The sequence below is a fragment of the Eleginops maclovinus genome, chromosome 10, assembly GCF_036324505.1.
Source record: "Eleginops maclovinus isolate JMC-PN-2008 ecotype Puerto Natales chromosome 10, JC_Emac_rtc_rv5, whole genome shotgun sequence".
Lineage (NCBI taxonomy): Eukaryota > Metazoa > Chordata > Actinopteri > Perciformes > Eleginopidae > Eleginops > Eleginops maclovinus.
This window is the reverse complement of record NC_086358.1, coordinates 11,782,667-11,804,247: the sequence shown is the minus strand read 5'-3', so window position 1 is coordinate 11,804,247 and position 21,581 is coordinate 11,782,667. Positions and strand designations below refer to the sequence as shown.

The 21,581-nt window shown below is 43.0% G+C and overlaps 1 protein-coding gene across 1 annotated transcript in view; it reads right to left on the bottom strand.

The window, feature by feature from the left end:
- nrxn1a (neurexin 1a) overlaps positions 1-21,581 on the bottom strand; it is a 54,283-nt gene that overhangs the window by 15,818 nt on the left and 16,884 nt on the right. Inside the window, 13 exon segments of the mRNA XM_063893700.1 lie at positions 230-420; positions 725-1,106; positions 1,535-1,657; positions 4,998-5,024; positions 6,190-6,393; positions 9,894-10,146; positions 11,008-11,138; positions 11,935-12,082; positions 12,657-12,881; positions 13,163-13,234; positions 15,437-15,598; positions 17,461-17,484; positions 18,645-18,946. Of these exon segments, the coding sequence (XP_063749770.1) occupies positions 230-420; positions 725-1,106; positions 1,535-1,657; positions 4,998-5,024; positions 6,190-6,393; positions 9,894-10,146; positions 11,008-11,138; positions 11,935-12,082; positions 12,657-12,881; positions 13,163-13,234; positions 15,437-15,598; positions 17,461-17,484; positions 18,645-18,946 (2,244 nt within the window).

Here is a 21,581-nt window from a genome sequence, read left to right as displayed (position 1 = left end):
TAAACAAATTATTTATAGCAACTTAATTAGTGAGCTTTGTAGGTGCTGGTTGCTTAATATCCATCAGAGAGCATTTTTAACCTTCATGTTACTCCTGTTTCAAAAGTGAGCATGCCTATTTCATCAGATGTGGAACTTTAACTGAGATCTTGTTTCAGTAGAAATATACATGTATAAGTACATGTCCACGACTGTTATTGAGGTATCACTGCTTGTATTTGTTGCATACCCTTTAAGTCGAGGTTCTTGGCACCCATGGTGGTCTGCGTGGTGACTTTGGTGTCAATCTTGACCGTGTGGAGATTGTTAGTGTCTCTGGAGATGTGCACGTTGTGCCAGTGGTTATCATTTAGAGGACTGTTAGAGTTGCCCTTGATCAGGTGTGCTCCATTGCCCAGGTCAGAGATGTAGTGCAGGTAGCTAGAAAGGGAACCAAAAAGAAGAGAGGAAAGAAAAAAGACAAATTAATCATATTCATGATGAAGAACAACACAGGGTCATACACTTCAGGGCATCTGTCTTCAAGAACCGTAATTACAAGAGTAGAAAAAGAGCTGCTTGACTTATGCATTTTTCATATTTGATATATCAGCCACAAGAATTTCAAACGAATCCTAGGCTGAATTGAACATGTGGGTATTACCATTAACCCACATTTAAACTGCATATTAAACCATTTCCTTTGCAAGACATTGAATCATGTAATGTAAATACCCAATCTCACCCTTTAACTAGCTCTATCACAATGAAGTCATTGCCGTCTCCCCTGTTGTAGAGAACAAGGCCGTCGGGGGACGTCGTCTTGAACTGCATGAATAGATGCATGGAGTAGTAGGCCTGTAGCGTGGGTAGCGTTACGAAACTGGAGCGGGAGCGGAAGGTGACGGGGTCAGCCACGATGCTCTTATAGCCAATAACAGCGTTGAGCTCGCAGTAGTCGATGTCGCCGTTCTTGCACAGGTCAATGTAGGGCATGCCGTTTAGCGTCAGGCCCTGAAGGTGGCCGATGAAATTGGAAGGCACGGCAGGCATGAAGCGCTTCTCCGTCACAATACCCGTCTCCACATTGTGGAACTCCAACTGGGTGTGGTCGCCCGCCATCTGACCTGGTGGCGGGTAAACTTCAGAGGTGAGGGCTATGGAAACTTGGGTTTCAAGTGGAACTGTTCCAACACTAAAACTCATTTTCATGCTATTATTTAACAGTTGAACTAACAGTGACTAGTGCTGGTAACACTGAAATCAGGGGTGAAATGGATCACAAACTATTTTCAACTGTAAACTTCCCCAAAAAGTTTATAGAAAGTATTTATGCATATTGCATATTTTCGATCAGATTGCAATGATCGCTGTGTAATTAGTCGTAATCATTATTCACAATAATACACTTACACAGGTACAGAAGTTGTAAAGAAAAAAGGAAATAAATCACTTAATATTGGTCTTTTAAAATCAACCAGGAATTTATCAGATAAAGGTCAAGGAGTCTCTTTATGGTGAAAGGCTACAAGGGATGAAATGCTGCTGTAGTTACCTTCGACAGGCTGCAGGTCGTCTACGGTGAGTTTCAGGCCCTTGCCACGTCGGACTACTCTCACCGTGTGCCACTCATTATCATTGAGGCCCGACCCCGCAAAGATGGTCTCTGGGCCTTTACCTACACATAGCCCAGACCACCATTAACATAATGCACAGAGAGGTGGAGAGAGACAAATAGAGACAGGCAGAGCAGATAGAAATCCAGAGACAGAGACAGAAGAAGAAGAAGCCAGGCAAGTTGAATTAAAATGTAAGGACAGGAAGGGAGGGAATGGAAGGAAATAGCAGAGGAAAAGGGGAACCATACATATCCTGGGAAGACGAAAACCGCTGGATCAAAACACAGATAGACAGACAGGTGACTTTGCAGATACACCAGCGGGACAGATGATGTGACACAGACACACAGAAAGATTAACATAAATGGATGCCTAAGATGGAGACACACAGGCCTACGCTGAGAAAATCCATCTGTGGACACATCACACAGCCATGATGACCACCTACTTCCCACACATGCACAGACAGCACATTTGCACCCCCATGACTCCTTAACTGCCCCTGCACATTTTACACAATAGCCTGTCCATGTTCAAGACTGCAGTTCCGCAACATGACTCATGATGGCACTACACACACAGTTGATCACCGGAGAGCTCTCCAAGGTGCTGATGTGCAGCAGGATGGAAGAAGCTGAGCTGTCTTCTCATGATGTCTCTCTCTTCACCTACCAGCTCATATCTTCAAATAGTCCACTGCACACATTTGACAGCCTCACTGTTCCCAAAACCTGGGTGTCCCCTAGCTCCTGCTCACTACAAGCACCCCACCAACCTTGAACACAACACCCACCTTCCCCCGGAAACACACACACATACACACACTCGACACACACCCTCCATCTTCCTCCAAGCCCTGTTAGTTTGAGTCAGTCTGCTTACAGTGACCTATAGGAGGTAATGATGGGGGAGGTGAGAAGTAAACTGACCCGAACGGATTCTGCTGCAGAAAATGTCAAGCATGCCTTCATCACTCATGGAGGAAGGCAGGCGCGCACACACACACACACACACACACACACACACACACACACACACACACACACACACACACACACACACACACACATATAGGTAGAGAAATAGAGGGAGGCACACTTACACGCAAACAAAACACGAAAAGTCAATTCAAATACTTCAATGTGTGTGTGTGTTTTGCAAAGCTAAAATAGTGTGTTCAGAGAGGACACAGGGTTCCCCTGAGGAGACTCAGCTGTGCTCTGGGCATGAGCATCTCATCCTTTTACCATGGATCACTGCCTAACACTGAGTGAAGGAGAGAATATGTGCATGTGTGTGAGTTTATAAGTGAGTGTGTGTGTATTGTTGCACATGTAGCCAAATACTCAAAGAGCAGAACGCAGTGAGAGTGAGGCAGTGATCTGTGTCAACCTGGGAACAGGGAAAGGCAAAAATACATCCCGATAAACATATAGACAAAGTCACACACACACACACACACACACACACACACACACACACACACACACACACACACACACACACACACACACACACACACACACACACACACCTATTTTGGGTCAGTGCTAACAGTGCGTTCAGCAGCATGGTGAGCTTGGTTTAAAGTAAAGTCGGACAGTCTGTGCTCTGTAATGTTAAAAAAAAAAAGAGAAAAGGGAGTTGTTTGTAGCAATGATGATGGTCAGTAGTGGCTCAGTCAGTAGGGGCTTGGACTGGGACTCGTAGGGTCGCTGGTTCAAGTCCCCGAACAGACTTGAAATATGGAAAGAGGACTACTACTTGGAGAGGTCCCAGTTCACCTCCTAGGCCCTGCTGTGGTGCCCTTGAGCAAGGCACCGGACACCTCCAATCCTCCCTCCCCATTGCTTTCACTGTGTATGCTCTGCTGTCTGCATGTATGTGACAAATAAAGAGGGCTTCATCCTCCGATTCTTTCTATCAATGCAAATGCAATTCGAATCAAAAGACACAAGCTAGTGGAGATTTTAAGTGCAGGATAATGAAAACCAAACGACAAAAAGCGTTTCATATTTCATTAGCTCCCAATAACAAATGGCTTTTCTGCTGGATAAGCCCCGAATCTCTCCCATGCCGAGGCTTTTATTTGACTGCTGAGTGGACTCTTTCCATGGCGCCAGGCTGTTTAATGTTTTTTTCTCTCCCCCCTTGTATATCAAATGTTTAATTTATTGTATGCACACAGTGTGCCAGAAAAGTGGCTGCCTACTTAAATGTTCATTGAGACAACCGGTCTAAAATTGGCCGATAGACATGCGGTATAGCAACAGTGCTGTGTGGCTAATAGGGTTTCTATGGCAACTGCAGTCGTCCATTTCACCACCTCTTTGCCGTCACAGAGCATTCGTCTCTTTCTCTCTCTCCCTCCCTCTCCCTCTTTCTCGCTTTCTCTGTGGTCGTGACAGAGAGAAACTCCACGTGAGGGAATTAAACTTCATCAGGGATTCAGCTCCACTCACAGCAGCATGAACAGAAAACATACACACTCGTTCTCACACAGGATAACACAACTAGAAAACACACACACACGCAAAACAAAATGCAAAGGCACTCACACACAAGCACACCCTAAATACTCTAAATGGAACATTACCCCAAAATCCCTAATGTACAGTTTAGAAAGGAAACAACAAGCAAACAAAGAAATCAACCAGACAACCGTTGGGATGAAGGTGCAACGGAGAGAAACCGAGCGATAACATGTCTTTTGTCTCCAGCATGAAGGAGAAGTAATTACCCCGCAGCTCTAAGTTACATTCATCCCGCAGCTGCGCTTCCCAACGTACCTAACTTTACCTGAACACCTCATCTTTAGATTTTCTTCTTCTACTTCTTTTCTTTTCTTTCCTCCCCCCCTCCCTTCAAACCCCACTGTCCTCTCTTCCGTCTATCCTTCTTTGCTAAAATGGCCGACCTGGAAAACCCTGGCCCTCAGCAAAAATCGCACCACTCCTGTGGTGTCGCTGAACATGCAGACACAAAAACGCATATGTGCATCTCCGCCTGTCCAACACACACTCTCACACACAGACACACACAGACACACACAGACACACACACACACACACACACACACACACACACACACACACACACACACACACACACACACACACACACACAAACACACACACACACACACACACACACACACACACATATGCACACAGACACACACACACACACACACACACACACACACACACACACACACACACACATATGCACACAGACACAGAGACATGTTGAATAACGGATTACGATTAGATGGACTAAAAACACAGAGAGGGGGAAAAATAGTCAGACAGAAACACTAACAAAAAAACACACACTACCACGCAGACTCAGGAGGAAAAGGAAGGGGTGGGGGGTTAGGTGAGATGGAGGATCACTTACTGGCTGTACAGTTTATCCTGATACAGTCTGGAGGGAGAGCAGAGCAGAGGGTTAATGCTGCACACATACACATATTCCCCACGCCCTGGGGACACACACATCGACACACCCTGCACGCATTATATACAAACTGCTGAGAAAACACACGCTCTCCTTTGTCACAAGACTTCAAGCTTGACTGTACTTTCTTACAAAAGGGTGTTGCAAAATGCAATTTTAGAACCAATGAAAATCAGGATTGGTTTATATTCCCATTTAAACTGTTACATATTACAAGGAGAGCGGTGTGTCCCAGCATGAGCAGCGTGCTCATTGGCTGCTCTGGCCTGAGCGACAGTTTCAGTCACCAATCAAAAGCACCAGGAGACTGAGATGGGTCATGTGTATCAGTTTGTCTGATGACATCGAACACATCCCATAATTTTTGTCGCCCATCCAGAGCACAAATCTCCGTGAATGCTCGGAAGATTTAGCCCCACTATTACGGAGCTTTTTTTTTACCCATGATGCATTGGTGTGTCGAGTGGCGTCAACCACAGAAGAGACGTGGCTGCAGACAACCAGAGACCAACACATGCACCCCTCTGTAAGTGTATGTGTGTGTTAGCATGAAAGTGTGTCTGAACTCATGTGAAATTGCTTCTCTGGCTAGAAGAGTTTAAAAGTCAAAGTTAAGTCACAATTAAGTGTAGACTGTATTACTGTTTGTGTGTGTGTGTGTGTGTGTGTGTGTGTGTGTGTGTGTGTGTGTGTGTGTGTGATTGTACAGTTTTTGAGTCTTTGTATTGATTGTTGAAGGGATGCACAGGTCCACTGGGAGTGAGCAGAGAATGCAGCTTTAGGCTTGACCCTCTGTTCAATGCAAAAACAATACTGCTATCCTTTAACTGTTTATTGTGTTTGTGTGTATTCCAAGTAGGTTTTATAAGCACCATTAAGTACATCAAAATGCTAACAGATTACTGCAGAAAGCCTGTGAAATCCTTAATTACAAGCATAGTTGCAGCATAATTATCTGAAAGAATTATCAAGAAGAGTACTACTCACTTTCAAGGGACAATATATTATCTATCAACATTTAATGACATCGCTATGCAAGAAAAAGCCAAAAGGCCAGTTTCATCAGCATTCCCCTGTGTGGAAATCAAAACAATGTTGGAGGATCTACATGTTTGTGTGTACGTGTGTGTACCTAGGTTGACAGTGAGTCGGACACGGCCCCCATCCAGCTCCAGACGAAGGGTGTCTGCGGAGTTACGGGATGTAGTTGCCATGAGAACTCCATAGGCTCGCTGGGAGCGAAAGCGTAGCGAGACGTCCTCCGCCTCGGTGTGCATCGCCACAGGCAACTGCACCTTCATAAACTTACTGCCGTCGTACGAAAGGATGGTCGCATCTGTACAAGACGGGGGAGAAGGACAAGGAACGAGTGAGAGAAGAAGGAGGCGAAGGAAGACAGAGACAGTGATGGAGAAGAGTGGGATGGGTGGACACATTAAAAAGAAACAGAAAAGATTGACAGGGAGAAAACACACACAAGTTGGGAGGAGACAAAGGAAATTTGACATTGAGTGAATCAGATTTAAAACATGATGAAGTATGTTGCGGTGTGCCTACACGCCCTTGTTCCCCCGCCGGCCACGTCATGTTGAAACTCAAAAGCTGCTTCAAAATTTCTCCATCACTTTCCACCCTTAATTCATCATCACTCCCTCATGAAAAGGGATGTAAAAATAGCAGCAGCCGGTTGGTCGGTTGAATCAGAATGCATGGCGGTGAGTGTGTTAGCCTCCGCCGCTGACATCCCATACCCTGGAGTCATAATGTAACAAGCTCAGGTGATCCCGCTTTAATGTCTTTTGCATACTCATTTCATATTCATAATCTTCTCTCCCTGCTACCTGCTGGGGCCAATCCCCAACTGCTAAACTGTTTACCTCTGAGAACCCTGTTTTTATTGGCCAATTACATACACAGCTAAACACACTCTCCACGTCTCTACCTCTATTTCTTCGTCCCTTCTTCTTATATCTCTCTATTGCATTCCTCCTTCGCTTTCTCTCCCTTTTTCTCTCCCTGTTTCCGTGGGAGAAGGTTAGAGCCAAGGCAAAAACAAGAGAACAGGAAGAGAGGGAGGCCTCATGAATGCTGATGAGCTGAGAAGGAGGGAAAGAGGGAGATAGTGTGCGTATGTGTGTGTGCGTGCATGTCAGAATAAGTGAGTGAATTTAAGTGTGAACAGAGGAGGGTTTAGTAAAGTGAGAGCAGGGGGAGAGAAAATAGGGACAGAGCAAGACAGATAGAAAGGAGTGGGGGGAGGGAGAAGAGCTCTTGGCTAAAATGCAAATGAACCCTCATTAACTTGAGGAAAAAGGAGGTTGTTGGCCTGTTATATCACAGATAACATAACTAACAGACACACACATACCTGCCAAAGCACACACACACACACACACCCACGCACACACACCCACCCAACACACACACACACACACACACACACACACACACACACATTTCTGATAAGGGAGACAGCTGACTAAATTTTCCTCACCGCAGCACCTGACTCTCGAACAGGAAAATAGAGCAGGGAGGAATGGTGAGAAAAAAGTATGGAAGCCCATTAAAGCCAAAAAAAGAAGTTGTGTTGCATTCCGTCACATTATTTGACACCTGTAGCTCACACCAAATCTGCCTTTCAACCAGAATAAGTAAGATAATACAATATTATCCATGTTTTTGTTGGTAATGACCCCAAGAAAATAAATACAATGACAATATATTTGTACTGCCCCTCCCTGTGTTACACAACCCCATATGTTATTACTCAAAACACGTTTTTACTTTTAATCGAATTATTTTGATTTATTAGCTTATCATTTTGACTGATGTTATTTTACTGAGTATCTTGTAATTTTGACTTTTTTTTTAAATGTACTTTCATTTTTGTTCCTTAATCTAAAAAGTGAATAGTTTGAAAGCAAAATGAAATAAAAACTTTAAGAAAATGTGTTCACTTTAGCTGAAGATTGACTAGAAATGAAAGTCAAGAGATGGAGATTTGACCAACTGGGTTTTAAAACATTGTAAAAATGTATTTTGAAACGTTATAGAAATATATTGACCTTTTGGTATTGACAAATTGAGACCAAACTCTTTGAAGAGTTAAGATATATTTCTTTTGTTTTCTCTTCCTGCCAGGAGTTGGCTTTCATAAATAAAGCAGGACAGCTCAAAAAAATAAAATCCACCAGCGTGAACAGCTAGTGAGCAGGAGGAAAGAGCTGAAATGTGTTAAGGGGTGTGCAAATGTGTCGCTAGAAATATGTGTGTGTGTGACTGCTCTACAAAATAAAAATTCATCTCGGAGCCAGAGCGTGGCGACCATCTTTGTTCATTAAAGAAGAGAGAGTGGGAACAAAGACGAGAGTGAGAGAAGGAGGGAGGGAAAAAAAGGGAGGCAGAAACCGCAGGTAGAAGGCGTAAACATGGCCAATCACTCTCTCCATCTGCTTCTCCATCTGTGCTTCCTTTAATCCACTGAACCACCAGTTAGTGACCCCTCAGTGCACATAGAGAGGGATGAAAAAAGACATAGAGGAAAGGGAGACGGAGCTAAGAGAAGGAGAGGCAGTGCATTGCTACGATAAACTTACACTGCGGCGGTTTGTCCTCGGAAATAAAACATTTTCATATCAACACCTTGCAGAAAGTGTACGTGTGTGCCTATATCTCCTGTAAGATGATAGTACAATCATCACTTGAGACGCGTCAGCAGTTGTGGCACAAACAGCATTTCTTCTCTTCTTCTTGTCTGACTCCATCTTCGCTTCTTTCAACAAGCCTCTATCAGTCCCTCTGCCAATCTTTCCAACTTTCCATTTATCTCCCTCGACCTGCATTCATACCTTTTCTCATAACTCTCTCTCTCTCTCTCTCTGTCGAATTTTGTACTCCCATCTCCCATACCTCCTCAACTGCTGTCATATGGCGGTTCTGGACCGGTGCTTCCACCCTCCTCTGTCACAGCTCCTGCTCCCTGCTTTCTGCACATTTCCTCTCCCATCGATTCCCACTCTCTACATCCATAGCAGTCCAATAGTCCAGTCTGCAGCTCTGCATCCTCCCACATCTTCTCTTTCACCCCCTTTTCATCTTCTCCTTCCCCGGCCTCCATCTCACTACCCTCACTTTTACGCAGAAAGTGTTTTGCTTTTAATAAAAGATGCAGCCACTGACAGAAAAGGTTATTATCTTTTGTTGTTGTGCAAGCAGACTCATTTTCTTCTTACCCTTATTTTTCCTTCCTACATTCCGACTTCTTTTTATCCTTCCTATTCTCCATCACCAGGGAGGATGGGGAGGGTAAACTCACATGAACTCAATCTACAAGGCTTTTCATTTGGACAGTTTAGCCACATTTTTATCTGCCATAAATCTTTATGACGGTACTTCTTGAGCGCACATCAGAGTAAGTACTATCAAGGTGATGTGATTTGTAAGGATAGACCTTTAAAAGGAAAAAAGTCTAGCTTAAATGTGTAATTATTTAAAGGTTAATCTCCCGATATAACTGGTGATTTTAAAATATATTTTAAGTGATTGATGGATGTTATTTCTGACATTAAACCTTCGATGCCATACCATCTATCTTCTGTCACTATATCTTTGGCATCACTCAATGTTCTCAAGCCAAAAAGCAAATGAAAATGTCAGCAAAAATGCATTTTTGCATCGTGACATATTATGAATTTATCCCAAAAACCTTGTAGTTTGGTGACTGGAATGAGCCAGCTTACTCATTGTTTTGTGAAAATGTGGCTTTAGAATGTATGCCAAATTACAATACAGGCTGCCAAAGTGTTATTCTCGTCCTCTTCACCGCGTCATTCTCACCTCTCTCGCAGGAGCGTCCCAGGTATCCTGTCCCGGAGCAGTCGCACACGTAGCGGTTCCAGCCCTCCCTGCAGACGCCGTTGTGCTGGCAGGGGTTGGACAGGCACTGTTTGGGCGGCTCTCTCGAGCACGAGGGCTTCACCCCCACCGCCTTCTGGGCCTCTGCCAACCTCCGGATGTCTTTGCTCTGTCCGTCCACAAACAGATCTCTGATGCAGCCCACGTAACCGTAGTTCAACAGAGCCGTCCACACCTGAGGAGGAGGTCGCCAGGGTTGAGGAGTTTCACAAGAACGAGTTTGACCATATCTTGCAATATTTAGTGATGGACTGCTGTCTGTTAAGTTTGTAATACCATGTTTAAAGCACAGTTAAAAAGTTGAAAATGCCAGCTTTTTTTTGACTTCTAAAGTTAATACATTTTTGTCACACTTTCACCCTGACACAACATTCTAAGATTTAAGTAAAAATTAGAATGAAATTTATAAAATCCCCGATCAAGCTTTTCCTCAAATCTTCCTTACACAGTGAAATTCAGCAGGAGAAAGCTAGCACTTATAGCTACATTATTTTAATGGGACTTTTATATTCATATATAAATATTATTTATTTTTTGTTTGTTTTCCAAGTATTATAAGTGGAAAAAAATTAACAAAATATACTTGAAAGGCTTGCAACTAATGACTACTCTAATATAGATTATGTAATTTGATCAAATCTGATTTGTAAAGACCTGATATGAAGGGATTTAAATGAATTAAATAAGTTTAATAAAGTTACTCACCCCTGACACTATATCAGTCTGCAAATAACTTGTCATTACTTAATATTTTGGCGATTAATCATCTAATTGAATAGATCCTTTAAATATGTGTTTCACAACATATAAAAGACTGTACAAATAGTTCAAGGTAACATCAGCAACTCAATATACTCAATATAACCATAATGTTAGACTAAAGGTATTCAACTCAGCTTGAAGGACTCCGATTGATAATTCATTGATTATCCAAACTGAAAACTACAAATGCATGCATGCACACACACACACACACACACACACACACACACACACACACACACACACACACACACACACACACACACACACACACCTCTGTTGGGAAGATGAGTCCAGCGCGGTCTTCAGGTAGCCCCCCGAGGTACAAAGTCTCGTCCAGATCCAGGATCTCGCTGTCTCCGGGAGCCGTGTATGCTGTCCTCACACTGTTCACTGAGATGGTTCCTGAATACACAGCGAGGCATAAGAACAACTTCAGTAATAGTTATGACCTTCAATGTGAACATCCTCATCACAATCATCACCACTACCACCACCACCATCATGATGACTACCATTATCATCTTTATCATCATCATCCTTTGTACTCCTACTTACTTCTATAATCAGAAGAATTGGAAATATAAAAACTACACAGGCCACAGTCATCAGTACGCTCGTTTAAGTACATGCTGGTTCAAAAGCACTATGTCCAACATTTTGTCACTAATAAATCATTGAAACGATTTATTTAGACATTAGGACAGTGAAAGTAAACAAATGAGGTCCCAATAGAGAGGATTGGCAGCCTCTACTCTGGGTTTCTAGATTGTAATTAAAACTGGCACAAGAACTTTAATTATATTGTGTTAGGACAAAAAACTAAATCCTGTTATTGTACGGCATCTATGTAAGAATTGAGATCAAATACATATAGGAAGAGACAACAGAAGGCACTGTATGAGTATGTTTAGTGCATCTACCCACATTAAGAATAGGTTTTATGTTAAAAATGGAACTTTAAAAATCTTTAAGAACACTACAGAAAGACAGATGCTACCACTTGGTATAATTATTCTCAGTGTCTTTAGTATCTGCGATTTCACACAGCAACTTCATCAGTTTCTGCCTACACAGCACCCTTAAAACCCAGTTTGACTTAAATACAGACAGCAAACGAATGGCCTTGCTCTCGCCAACGCACTATCCTACACCCCCTCCTTATCACCCGCTGTGATCAGGGTTAGAGCGGTGAAAATACCTGAGCGTCCGTCCCTCTGGAAGTCCACATGATACCACTCTCCATCGTTGACCTTTCTGTCGATTGCCTTGGTCTTGGTGGTTCCTGAGCCCATGTCTAGCAGCAAGTACAAGTGCCCGTCCAGCATCTCAATGGCAAAAAAATCCACCTGCAAGGGAAAAAGACACAGTATTAGTATTCCGTAAAAAGCAGGGATGTTGAAGGCTAACAATAAAAATGCAAATTATAGCTGCATGTTACAATAAGGCGTTGGGCTCCGGTTTAACCATTTACATTCAGGTTCTTTGTTGAATGCCATTCAAATGAAATGAAGAAAAAGTTAAAGAAATGTAATCGTAACAGGGACAATCAGGAATTCAGTGGTTTATAGAAGAGGATGACGAAAGGCCTGATGTCTGACAGCCAGCTTGGATTTTAACAGCCAAATTTAACAACATTAGTCAATCATTTATAATTGTACATATTATGGTACCCAGAAGTTGTATCCGAAAAACATTTATGATTAATACATTTTATCCATGTACGCATAAATCACATTTTTAATTTGTTAATGGATTATTGAAGACAAAATACCCTAAACTTAGATTATGATAACGATAAACGTTATACCTGCTGAACATCAGCATTTCGCTAAAAGCAAAGCACCAATGTCGATTGTGTTGATTCGAGTTTTAACTTTCCACTGTGTTTGTTTTTTAATATATACGGTATAATATCTTCACCTTCAGTGTAGGAGGCGTGCGTGGGTCCTTGCGTTGCTGCTGTCGGGGTTTGCCGTGGCTGAAAAGCATCAACCCGTTGGGCTCTGTGGTCCTGAAGTCAAACGAGATGGATCCCGCCTTCTTTGCTGACCACTTGCTCAGCGCCACAAAAGACTCGGGGGTGTCAAAGGTCACGGGGTCCAGCGTGGCCACACTCTCACACTTGAAGGACACCACCCCACTTACCTGGGACAAGAAAGGAAGGTTAAGGGGCATTAAAAGCTGGGTTGTTAAAATTATGTCTTGTGAACATCCGGATCAACATGGTTCCTTTGTAGCCTGGGAATAAAGCCAGTTTTTTAAAGCTGTGAACTTGACAACCTCTCAAACATATAATACCATTTTCTCAAAATGAGTACAGTATAAGTCCCACAGTGCCTGTCAGGAGCTTCTGAAAAAAAAAGACATCTGTGTAGAAGAGGATAATGTGTCTGCTTTAAGTTGTACATTGTGTTGAAAGTACATACCTTCATCTTTGGGTCTCCCTGTTTAGCAAGTCTAGACAGCTCCAACCGTACATCATTGTTCTTGTACACCACCTGGAGCGGACGGGATTATAAGGGAAAATATATTTTTTAATTCAGGATTGAATAGAAAGACGGCTTTTTATTCACCTCTGGTCAATAGATGAAGCCTACAATGTAAACATTGCAGCACAGAATTGGTGTGAATCTTTCTTTGTGTAATTGAAGCTAGCAAAAAGACGCTTTGATTGACCTTTCCAGAGGTCAAAAAAGAAGACAATGCTAAAAAGATAAAGAGGGAACAAGGCACTTTATATATGACCAGACATCCATTAATCTTTAACCTGGGAAACATATAATAGTCTGCTATTTTTATATGAAAGTGACAACCTTAAGAGCAGCGAGCCACTCATCTTTTGATAACACATTTTCCACCCCAACTGAAAGAATCGCCTTTACATTCTCTCTTCTTTCCTTCTCAGTTTTACTTGTTCTTTTCCCTTACACGGTATGCTCTCTGACTGAGCAGCATGAGTGTAAAAAGAGCCTGCTAGTGCTGAGCATTTTGATGTTGAGAGAGACAAGCGCACAGGCTTTGCTTTATTTATCCAGACCTTCTTTTTGGACTTGTGAGCATCTCAGAAATATTACAATAAAGTTCTCCATATGACTTCTTTGACCTCTGTTCTTGTTTATCATGCACAATTGTGTATGTGTGTAGGGCAAGGAGTGTGGTTCTGCAAAAAAAGTGCTGCAAGTGTGCAAAAAGGATTTTTGTGTCCCTGCACCCGCATCAAATGCACAAAATTGTTGCAGCGGTGATCGTTCATGTGTGTGATTCACTGCATACATCTTAATTTGCTCACACGGATTATCATATCATCAGATTAAATATGTAAATGTGCCAGTGGAGGGTTCACACTGACAGCGGCAGCCTCGTTTAAACGCCATCAGTCTTAATGAAGCAACACAGAGCGCATTCACCACTGATACAGATAGCTCTCTGTTTGGCACATCATCTGTCGGCTTGTTTGCTTGTTTGTTTATGCCTCTGTGTGAGTCTGTTCGAATGAAAGAGAGACTCAGACATGGTGTGTATATAATGGACGTTAGGATGTATTTAGGGTTATGTGTGTCAGGTGCTGTATATGCATCTGTACATTTATTTCTGCTTGACTATTTCTGTCTGTGTTTTTTTGCATGCACACAACAATTATGTGTACGTGCAAATGTGTGTTTTCGTCAGTTTGTCATGTGAGTTTTTGATTTTGCAGTGTGTGTTGTGGCCCATTTCAAGCACAGCGGATGGATGGAGCGTCTCTGTGGCGTAGCTAATTAGCATGTTAGTGCTTAGTGCTGTATCTACTCCCTCAACGACACTCATCACTGATTCTCTCTGATGCTAGGAAGGGTGTGTGTGTATGTGTGTCTGGGAATGCTTGTATCAGTCTGCCAAATGGCAGTATTTTCTGTGTGTGTGCGCTTTATACGATAATGTGTGTGGATCATGCTTGAGTGATGTGTGACAAACGGAACGCAGGAAGAGAGAAATAAAGTTATTTCTACTCAATACATTAATTGTATACGTTAATCTGTGGAGTATGAGTGTATATATCTTTTTATTGATTATTGTTCAGTACAACTGTATTGTGAATAAATCAGTAGCCAATTCTCCCTTAATTAAGTCTTGAATTAATCATTCTTAGCAAATTGTAGTTATAAACAAGCATTACTTATTAAATAAGTTGTTGTACATGTTTTGTTTAATACAAAGCAATTGGGCTATTTTAATTGTGTTTATGCAAACATACTTGATACTGAAAAAATGATGCCTTTGACCCAAATGAATTTACTTTAGTAAACATGTTCTCTTGGCTTGCCCCAGCGCAAATCACAAAAGAGATTCAAAATCGGTCAAAACGTTTGTCTGAAAAGTGATTTTGTCTCATAAAACTATATTTATACTTTTGGCACATGGGATTATTGTTTTTTATTAATATTTCATTGTATCTTTCATTAAAAAAAACACTAGTCCCAAGGATTAGATATGATATGATAAGAAAGAAGCTGGATCTCAGAAGCTACAAGGAGCACATTCAAGTGTTTAATCAAAGATAAGCACACATTATGTCTGAAGCAGATTTAATGAAGTTGGACCAAGCAGAACAAATGTTGTGGCATTTTTCCTTATCAAAATAATAATAGTCTTATACAATCAATAGTATGAGCATGTGAAACGTCTTATACACACATACGTGATTCATGCATACATCCCACCTCTTTGAGACAGCCCATGAAGTTATTGCTGACTGGGGAACCTGGCAGGTCAGCAGTGCTGGGGCTCCCCCCCACGTAGAAGAAGTCGTCAGAGCCCAGCATGGTGTAGTCCTCCTGGGTGTAGCCAGTGGTGGTCAGGATGCCGTCCACAGAGATGGTCACCTACACAACAAAGCACAGGGAAAGGACACGCTATATACTCACACCAAATAGCAGCGCTAAGCGCTAGCTAGGCGCTGACAAGCCAAATTAGCCCCCGTTACTCTGGTAACAAATGTGTATGCATTGTGGTAGGGAGAAGGCCTGATTGGTATGGGGAATTGGTTGTGCTGTCGGGACTTTGTTTTGGTGTGGATCAGTGCTATCTGTGGGGTGTAAATGAGACGTGCTGCCTCTCGCCTTTGCTAGTACATTAGAAATATGTTGCCAAATGCCACTCTGCCCACAGTTAGATATACACTCAGAAGCCTCATCTACCACTTGTGCACTCTAAATGGATTCAGACTATTTGGTCTGTCTGCTTCTGCCTGTCTAAGTCTAATGTGCAGAATGTTAACTAGGTCCTGTGTGTTATTCATACAGATTCACTGATACTCAAAGCTTCAGACTGTGATTCTTCACACAAACTACAAAGCCAATCAGCTACTCTTTCCCTGCATTGTTCTGACTTTACAAAACCAACAAAAATACACCATTTGTGCAGTGTTGCATAAAGGCCTAACACATCTTCTATGTCCGCTAATTCAACTTTTACCTTATAAGTGTCCCTCCTTATATCTCTGCCTCAAGCAGGAGATGCAGATGTACTTCCTACACTAACAACAGCTTTCCTTAATGCCCCACTTAAAGTGGACCTGACGCTGGTGTTCTTATAAATTAACCAGCCTATTCTGCTGTATAACAGCCTGTATGGGGCTTTTAGCTAGCACTGGTTCCCAACCCTGTCACACTTAAGTCACAGTTAGTGGTATGTTATGTTATCACCCTGATGTTCTACAGTACATTACTGACCATGTTCAACTGCCCATAAAGATTGTGAGCGCTTTACTTTCCCACTAATGTACGTTCTCTCTCACTTATCATTGCCGGGCAAAGTTGCCCAGCCAGGCAGGTGTTAGTAAAGTCTCCGCAGGCTTCTTCGTGCTTTGCAGTTGGTGTTAGTACTATTTACTTGTTAGTAGTTGTTAGTTGTTGCACTGCTGACAGCCACAGTAGTGCTACTTGTATCAGGCCAAGCTGTGTTGGGTTACTGAGGTTAGGGTTAATGATGTCAATGCTGTTAGTAGTTGTGATGATGTTATGTTGTTGTGTTGTTAGGGTGAGTTGTGATCATGGTGTTAGTTAGTTTGTGGTTTGGGGGGTGGGGTTTATTAGATCAGCGAGTTTGAATGATATGACACATGGACAAACGCACACACATTAATGTACACACACGCACAGGTGTTAGATGGGTTACGGCTCATTCCACAGGTACACATACGCACACAAATATAAAACATGCGGCGTGTTCCTCTCTCTGCATGCATCCACTGGCAAAGAGGACACAGTATGTAAGGAAATCAAACCGAGGACATGATGAATCAGAGCACCATGAAGAACATGCAGTGGCAGAGTGGAGGACGTTAAATCCAAAGAAGAAAAGAGGAGGGGGGGGACCTCTCTATCCATTTATGGATCAATCAGAGAGGGGAAGGGGTTTCTGAGTCACGCCATGCAGGAAGGTGGGCTCGCCATTTGCGTGCAGGTTAAGGATGAGCCAATCAGTACACGCCTACATGTCAGTCACAGATTGATGGGGTGAAAAAAACGGTAAAGAAGGGGGGGGGGGGGGGAGGAATATAAACAAAAAGAAGTGGTTGGCAAGGAGGGGGGGTGGGGGCTTTTTTAAGCGTAAAAGATTACCAACCGCATTTATCCTTTTATTGGTTTAGTTTTGTCTATGGTTCAAAAGGAAATAGACACGGGGCAAACCCAAACTAAGAAACAATTAGAATGATATCTACCGAACAATGGAGTTTGTTTACCATAGCGTGTCCAATGCCTGAGTGCTTTGTAGGAAAGGGGGAGAAAGGAAAGCAAAAACTGTGAACAGAACAACTTCGGGAAGAAAAAAAGGAAAGCTAGAAGGCCTCTGGTGAGGTTAGAAGGTTGGTTGGAGCGGTTTCGCTAGGAGAAGGGCACAGGTTAGGTTAGTAGAATGAATCATTCCATGGATGGTGGTTAGTTTCACTAGCAGGTTAGTAAAGTTAGTAGTCAAGTTAGTAGTACAAACAGGCAAACGGTAGAGGCAGGGCACAGGTGGGTTACAAGCACCTGAGTGCTAGTGACCCTGGATGTTCTCTAGTTCACTCTGTGTCTCTCATTCGCTCACTTACATATTCTCTCTCTCTCTCACACACACACACACACACACACACACACACACACACACACACACACACACACACACACACACACACACACACACACACACACACACACACACACACACACACACACACACACACACAATTGAAAAAGCACTCACCTAGAGCTGAAAGCAGCGCTGGTCTGGTGGTTAACCCACTGTAAACTAAGACCAAAACCTCAGGTATTTTCTTCCTACCACAGCATCACTGCAGATGGACAACAGACCACTGACCGTAGCTTCTACATTGATTAGTTTCCTGCTGCGGACTAAAGTCTTTTCTGCTGCCCCTGAAACGTCTGCAGCAGTCACTGTGGTTCACCAAAGTCAAACACACACTGGGACTATTCAACAGGGATTTTAAAATAAACATTGCCACTGTCAATCACTTTTCAGTTAACAATTATCTCTCAAATAAACAAATAATCATCTATAAAATTTCCAAAAATGCCCATCAGTTTGCCAGAGCTCAAGCTGATGAATTAAAGTTATTGTGTACATTGATAAAAAGAGTAAATCCTCACAATTGAACAGCTAGAATAAGCAGATGTTGGGCATTTTTGTTTGATAAAAGGATTCGTATTGTTGCCAATTAATTTATATTGATCTCTAATAATTTGATCACCAACTGGAATCCAGTCAAGCTTCCATCCATCTGTTAATCTACCATGTTTTTGTCCCTCCATAAGAACCTTCAAATCTGTCTTCCTCAAGGTTAACAATATGGTAACTACTCTCATATCTCCTCGCTTCTCCCGTTCGCTCGGTCTCTCTCTCCTCCACCTCCTGTTGTCTGGTTACCTGTCTCAGGTTGCGGGTGACCTTGACGTCGTGCCAGGCGTTGTCGTTGAACTTGCCGTTGACGGGCTCCACCAAGGCCTCGAATGCCCCAGAGCCAAGGTTGATGACAAGTGACACGGCCCCGTTCTTCAGAGCTAGGTTGACGTAGTCGGCTGACTTGCCAGTGTGCAGCATCAGGCCATTGCGCTGCAGAGTTTTGAAGGAGAGCGTGATTTCATCGCTGCTCGACTGGATGGGGTTAGGCGATAGGTCGTAGCAGAAGAACTCGGAACCCTTGAAGGTGGCAACGTACTCCTCTCGAGCTGGAATGGAAAGAGAAAGGTGGAAGAGGGAGGGAGGAAGAACAGGGAAGTGTGGACTCTTGTTAAACATTCTCATAATTATTACTACAAATCCCAGCTACATTGCTTCTTTCCACACCGCTCTTCACAATATGCTCAAAGATGATAAAATGGAGGTTGTTCGTCAGAGCCAGGCGAGTAAAACAAAGCTCTGCCTGGTAAAATTTGATTTTGGATGTGCAACACAAAACTTTTTGTTCAAGATGATGAAAAAAATGTTGTTATTGTCAAGCAAAGCCTCACTGATGCCAGCACTTGGAAGAAACACTTCCTTCCATACCTCTAATCGTACATGGAGTGGTGTGTAAACAAGCTTTGATCACTCATGTGGGTTGGAGATTAAACAGTGTGGATGAGAGAGAGACAGTCGTGAGTCTGTAGTGTTCCAAACTCGTTATGAAACCTGCCATCCTCCCTTTTGAGAGAACAGCTGTGCTGGCAGTCTGAAGTGATGTAGTCTTGTTTGACAACATGGCTCATTTCGTGATATTCGTCAAAAGCCAGAGTGTGTCTGTCCGCGTTTGCGACAGGTTAGAAAGGTTTGGAGAAGATGAAGATGGGAAGGAAACAGCAGCCTGTGAGCAGCGCGGCAGCCGAAGCGAGCAGAACTGGCCAATTAGAATTCAGAATAACAAGCAGCCAATGGCGACTTACCTTGCACACCCTTACTGACCCCCAAGGACACGAGACCAAGGTTTTGCAATCCATCATCCTTAGGCTCACACTCTCTTATCTACTCTCTCACACCTACTCACAGCCATAAACGCAAGCCAGCAGAGGAATAAATATGCACACCTACACACACATCTGCAGAGAAAATGATCGTACTATTGTGCCGGCATACACAAGCAGGGGCGACATTATCCGTCTCCTTCACACCCATCCCCCCCAAAGCATCAACCTTCCTCCGCAACCGCTATAGCGTTCTTCTCAACACCATCCCTGTATCTCTCACACCTCCCTTTAAGCTTCATGCAAACATTCCTCTCCGCTCATCTCGTTGGCCTCTTTTTCTCCGCTCTGTGGAGCCTCTGGCGTAACCACCGACTTGTAGTTGACGATAATGAGGAGAACAGAGGGGGGAATTCTACACACACAGTAGGTCAGGCTGGAGCAAGACAGACACTCGGAAAGGGAGGGGGTGGTGGGTTGCCACGTAATGAAGAGAGTGAAGTGTAATAGGTTATTAAGGTAGTGAGAGGCACACAGAAGGGTGTTAACATGGAATTGGCGGCACTCGAGGGAATATAACATGGGGGGAATAATGAGGAGGAAAAAGTGAAGATTAAAAAACAATTGAAAGACAATTGTCGCCGTCAATTGTCTTTCTTCGTTACGAAAAAAAACCCAATGTGTGAATGCCAATATATGGTATGAGTGAGAAACAACAAGTTGTATGCCAGCATGTGTGTGAGTTCCCCCTGGTGAGTGCAATTTCTTCCCTCCCAGCATGTTAATTAAGAGTGTGTGTGTAAAGAAAATGTGTGCAACTTGCGTTCTAACACGTGATTTTGCGCAGACAAGTATATGTTTTTTATGTGTGTATGAAATGTGCGGGGGTGTGGGTGGGTGTTGGTCTCTGTAAATATTGGTGTATTGCTGTCAGAAAAGCTATTACCAACTCAGGGCCTCGGGCTAGTCTTTACTGAGGAGCGAGAGCGGGGAGAAGGAGGAGGGAGACACACACAAACACAGAGAAAGAAAAGCCACAAATGCTAACACATTAACACAATCCGTCTGACACACACAAGCAGACAAATGTAAATGAGGTTGCGGAGTGAGGGTGGGGGAGCCAAGTTGTTCACAATGAGAACACACGCAGCCGTCCGGCAGCATTCTCGCGGTAATTTACAGAGGTGCCATTAGGTTTCAGTGCGGTGCTCCACTATTCTGTTGCTAATTTACAGACATGTCATTAGAGCAGACAGGAGCACATAAAGCATCTGCATCGATCTCGAAGCTCTGGCCCGCAACAACAACTGGCGAACACGTGCACAAATCAGGCAGGAAAATGTATATTGGATGACACAAACACAATGATGAACATGTGTCGCGAACGCATGTATTCAGAGCATACGGACATAACTAAAACACACACACGAGCTGAAATACTCTCAAGTAGGCAGGTTGGAGTGGATCTGTTGTAGCTCAGATTAATGGAGTGAGTCAGTATTAGCTCAGAGTAAACAGTGAGACAGACACTGACATACACACCACATGTCACACTTCATCCTGTGGAGAGCACTGTCGATCAACGCAGGGAAACAGGACCATGACGGAACACAGAGAAAGGAAAAGGAGGGCAGAGGAAAGGAAATATCTCAAGCAAGAAGATATAATTTCCTTGGGAGATTTTTAAGCACTATTAGAATATTTTTTATATGACTCATTTTTTTCTTATAGTTGTTAGCTAATGTTTTTGGTGAGCTTGATGTGTGGTTGTATGGTATTGTAAGTCTGATGTGTCAATGCTCTCTTTTGAAAAAGACACCTTGATATTAATGGCACTCTGCAAAGTAAGGGAAAAAAGGCTTTGTTCAAGATATTCATTATCACATTTTTTGTTTTGTAGAGTTCTTCATGGTATTGCTATATT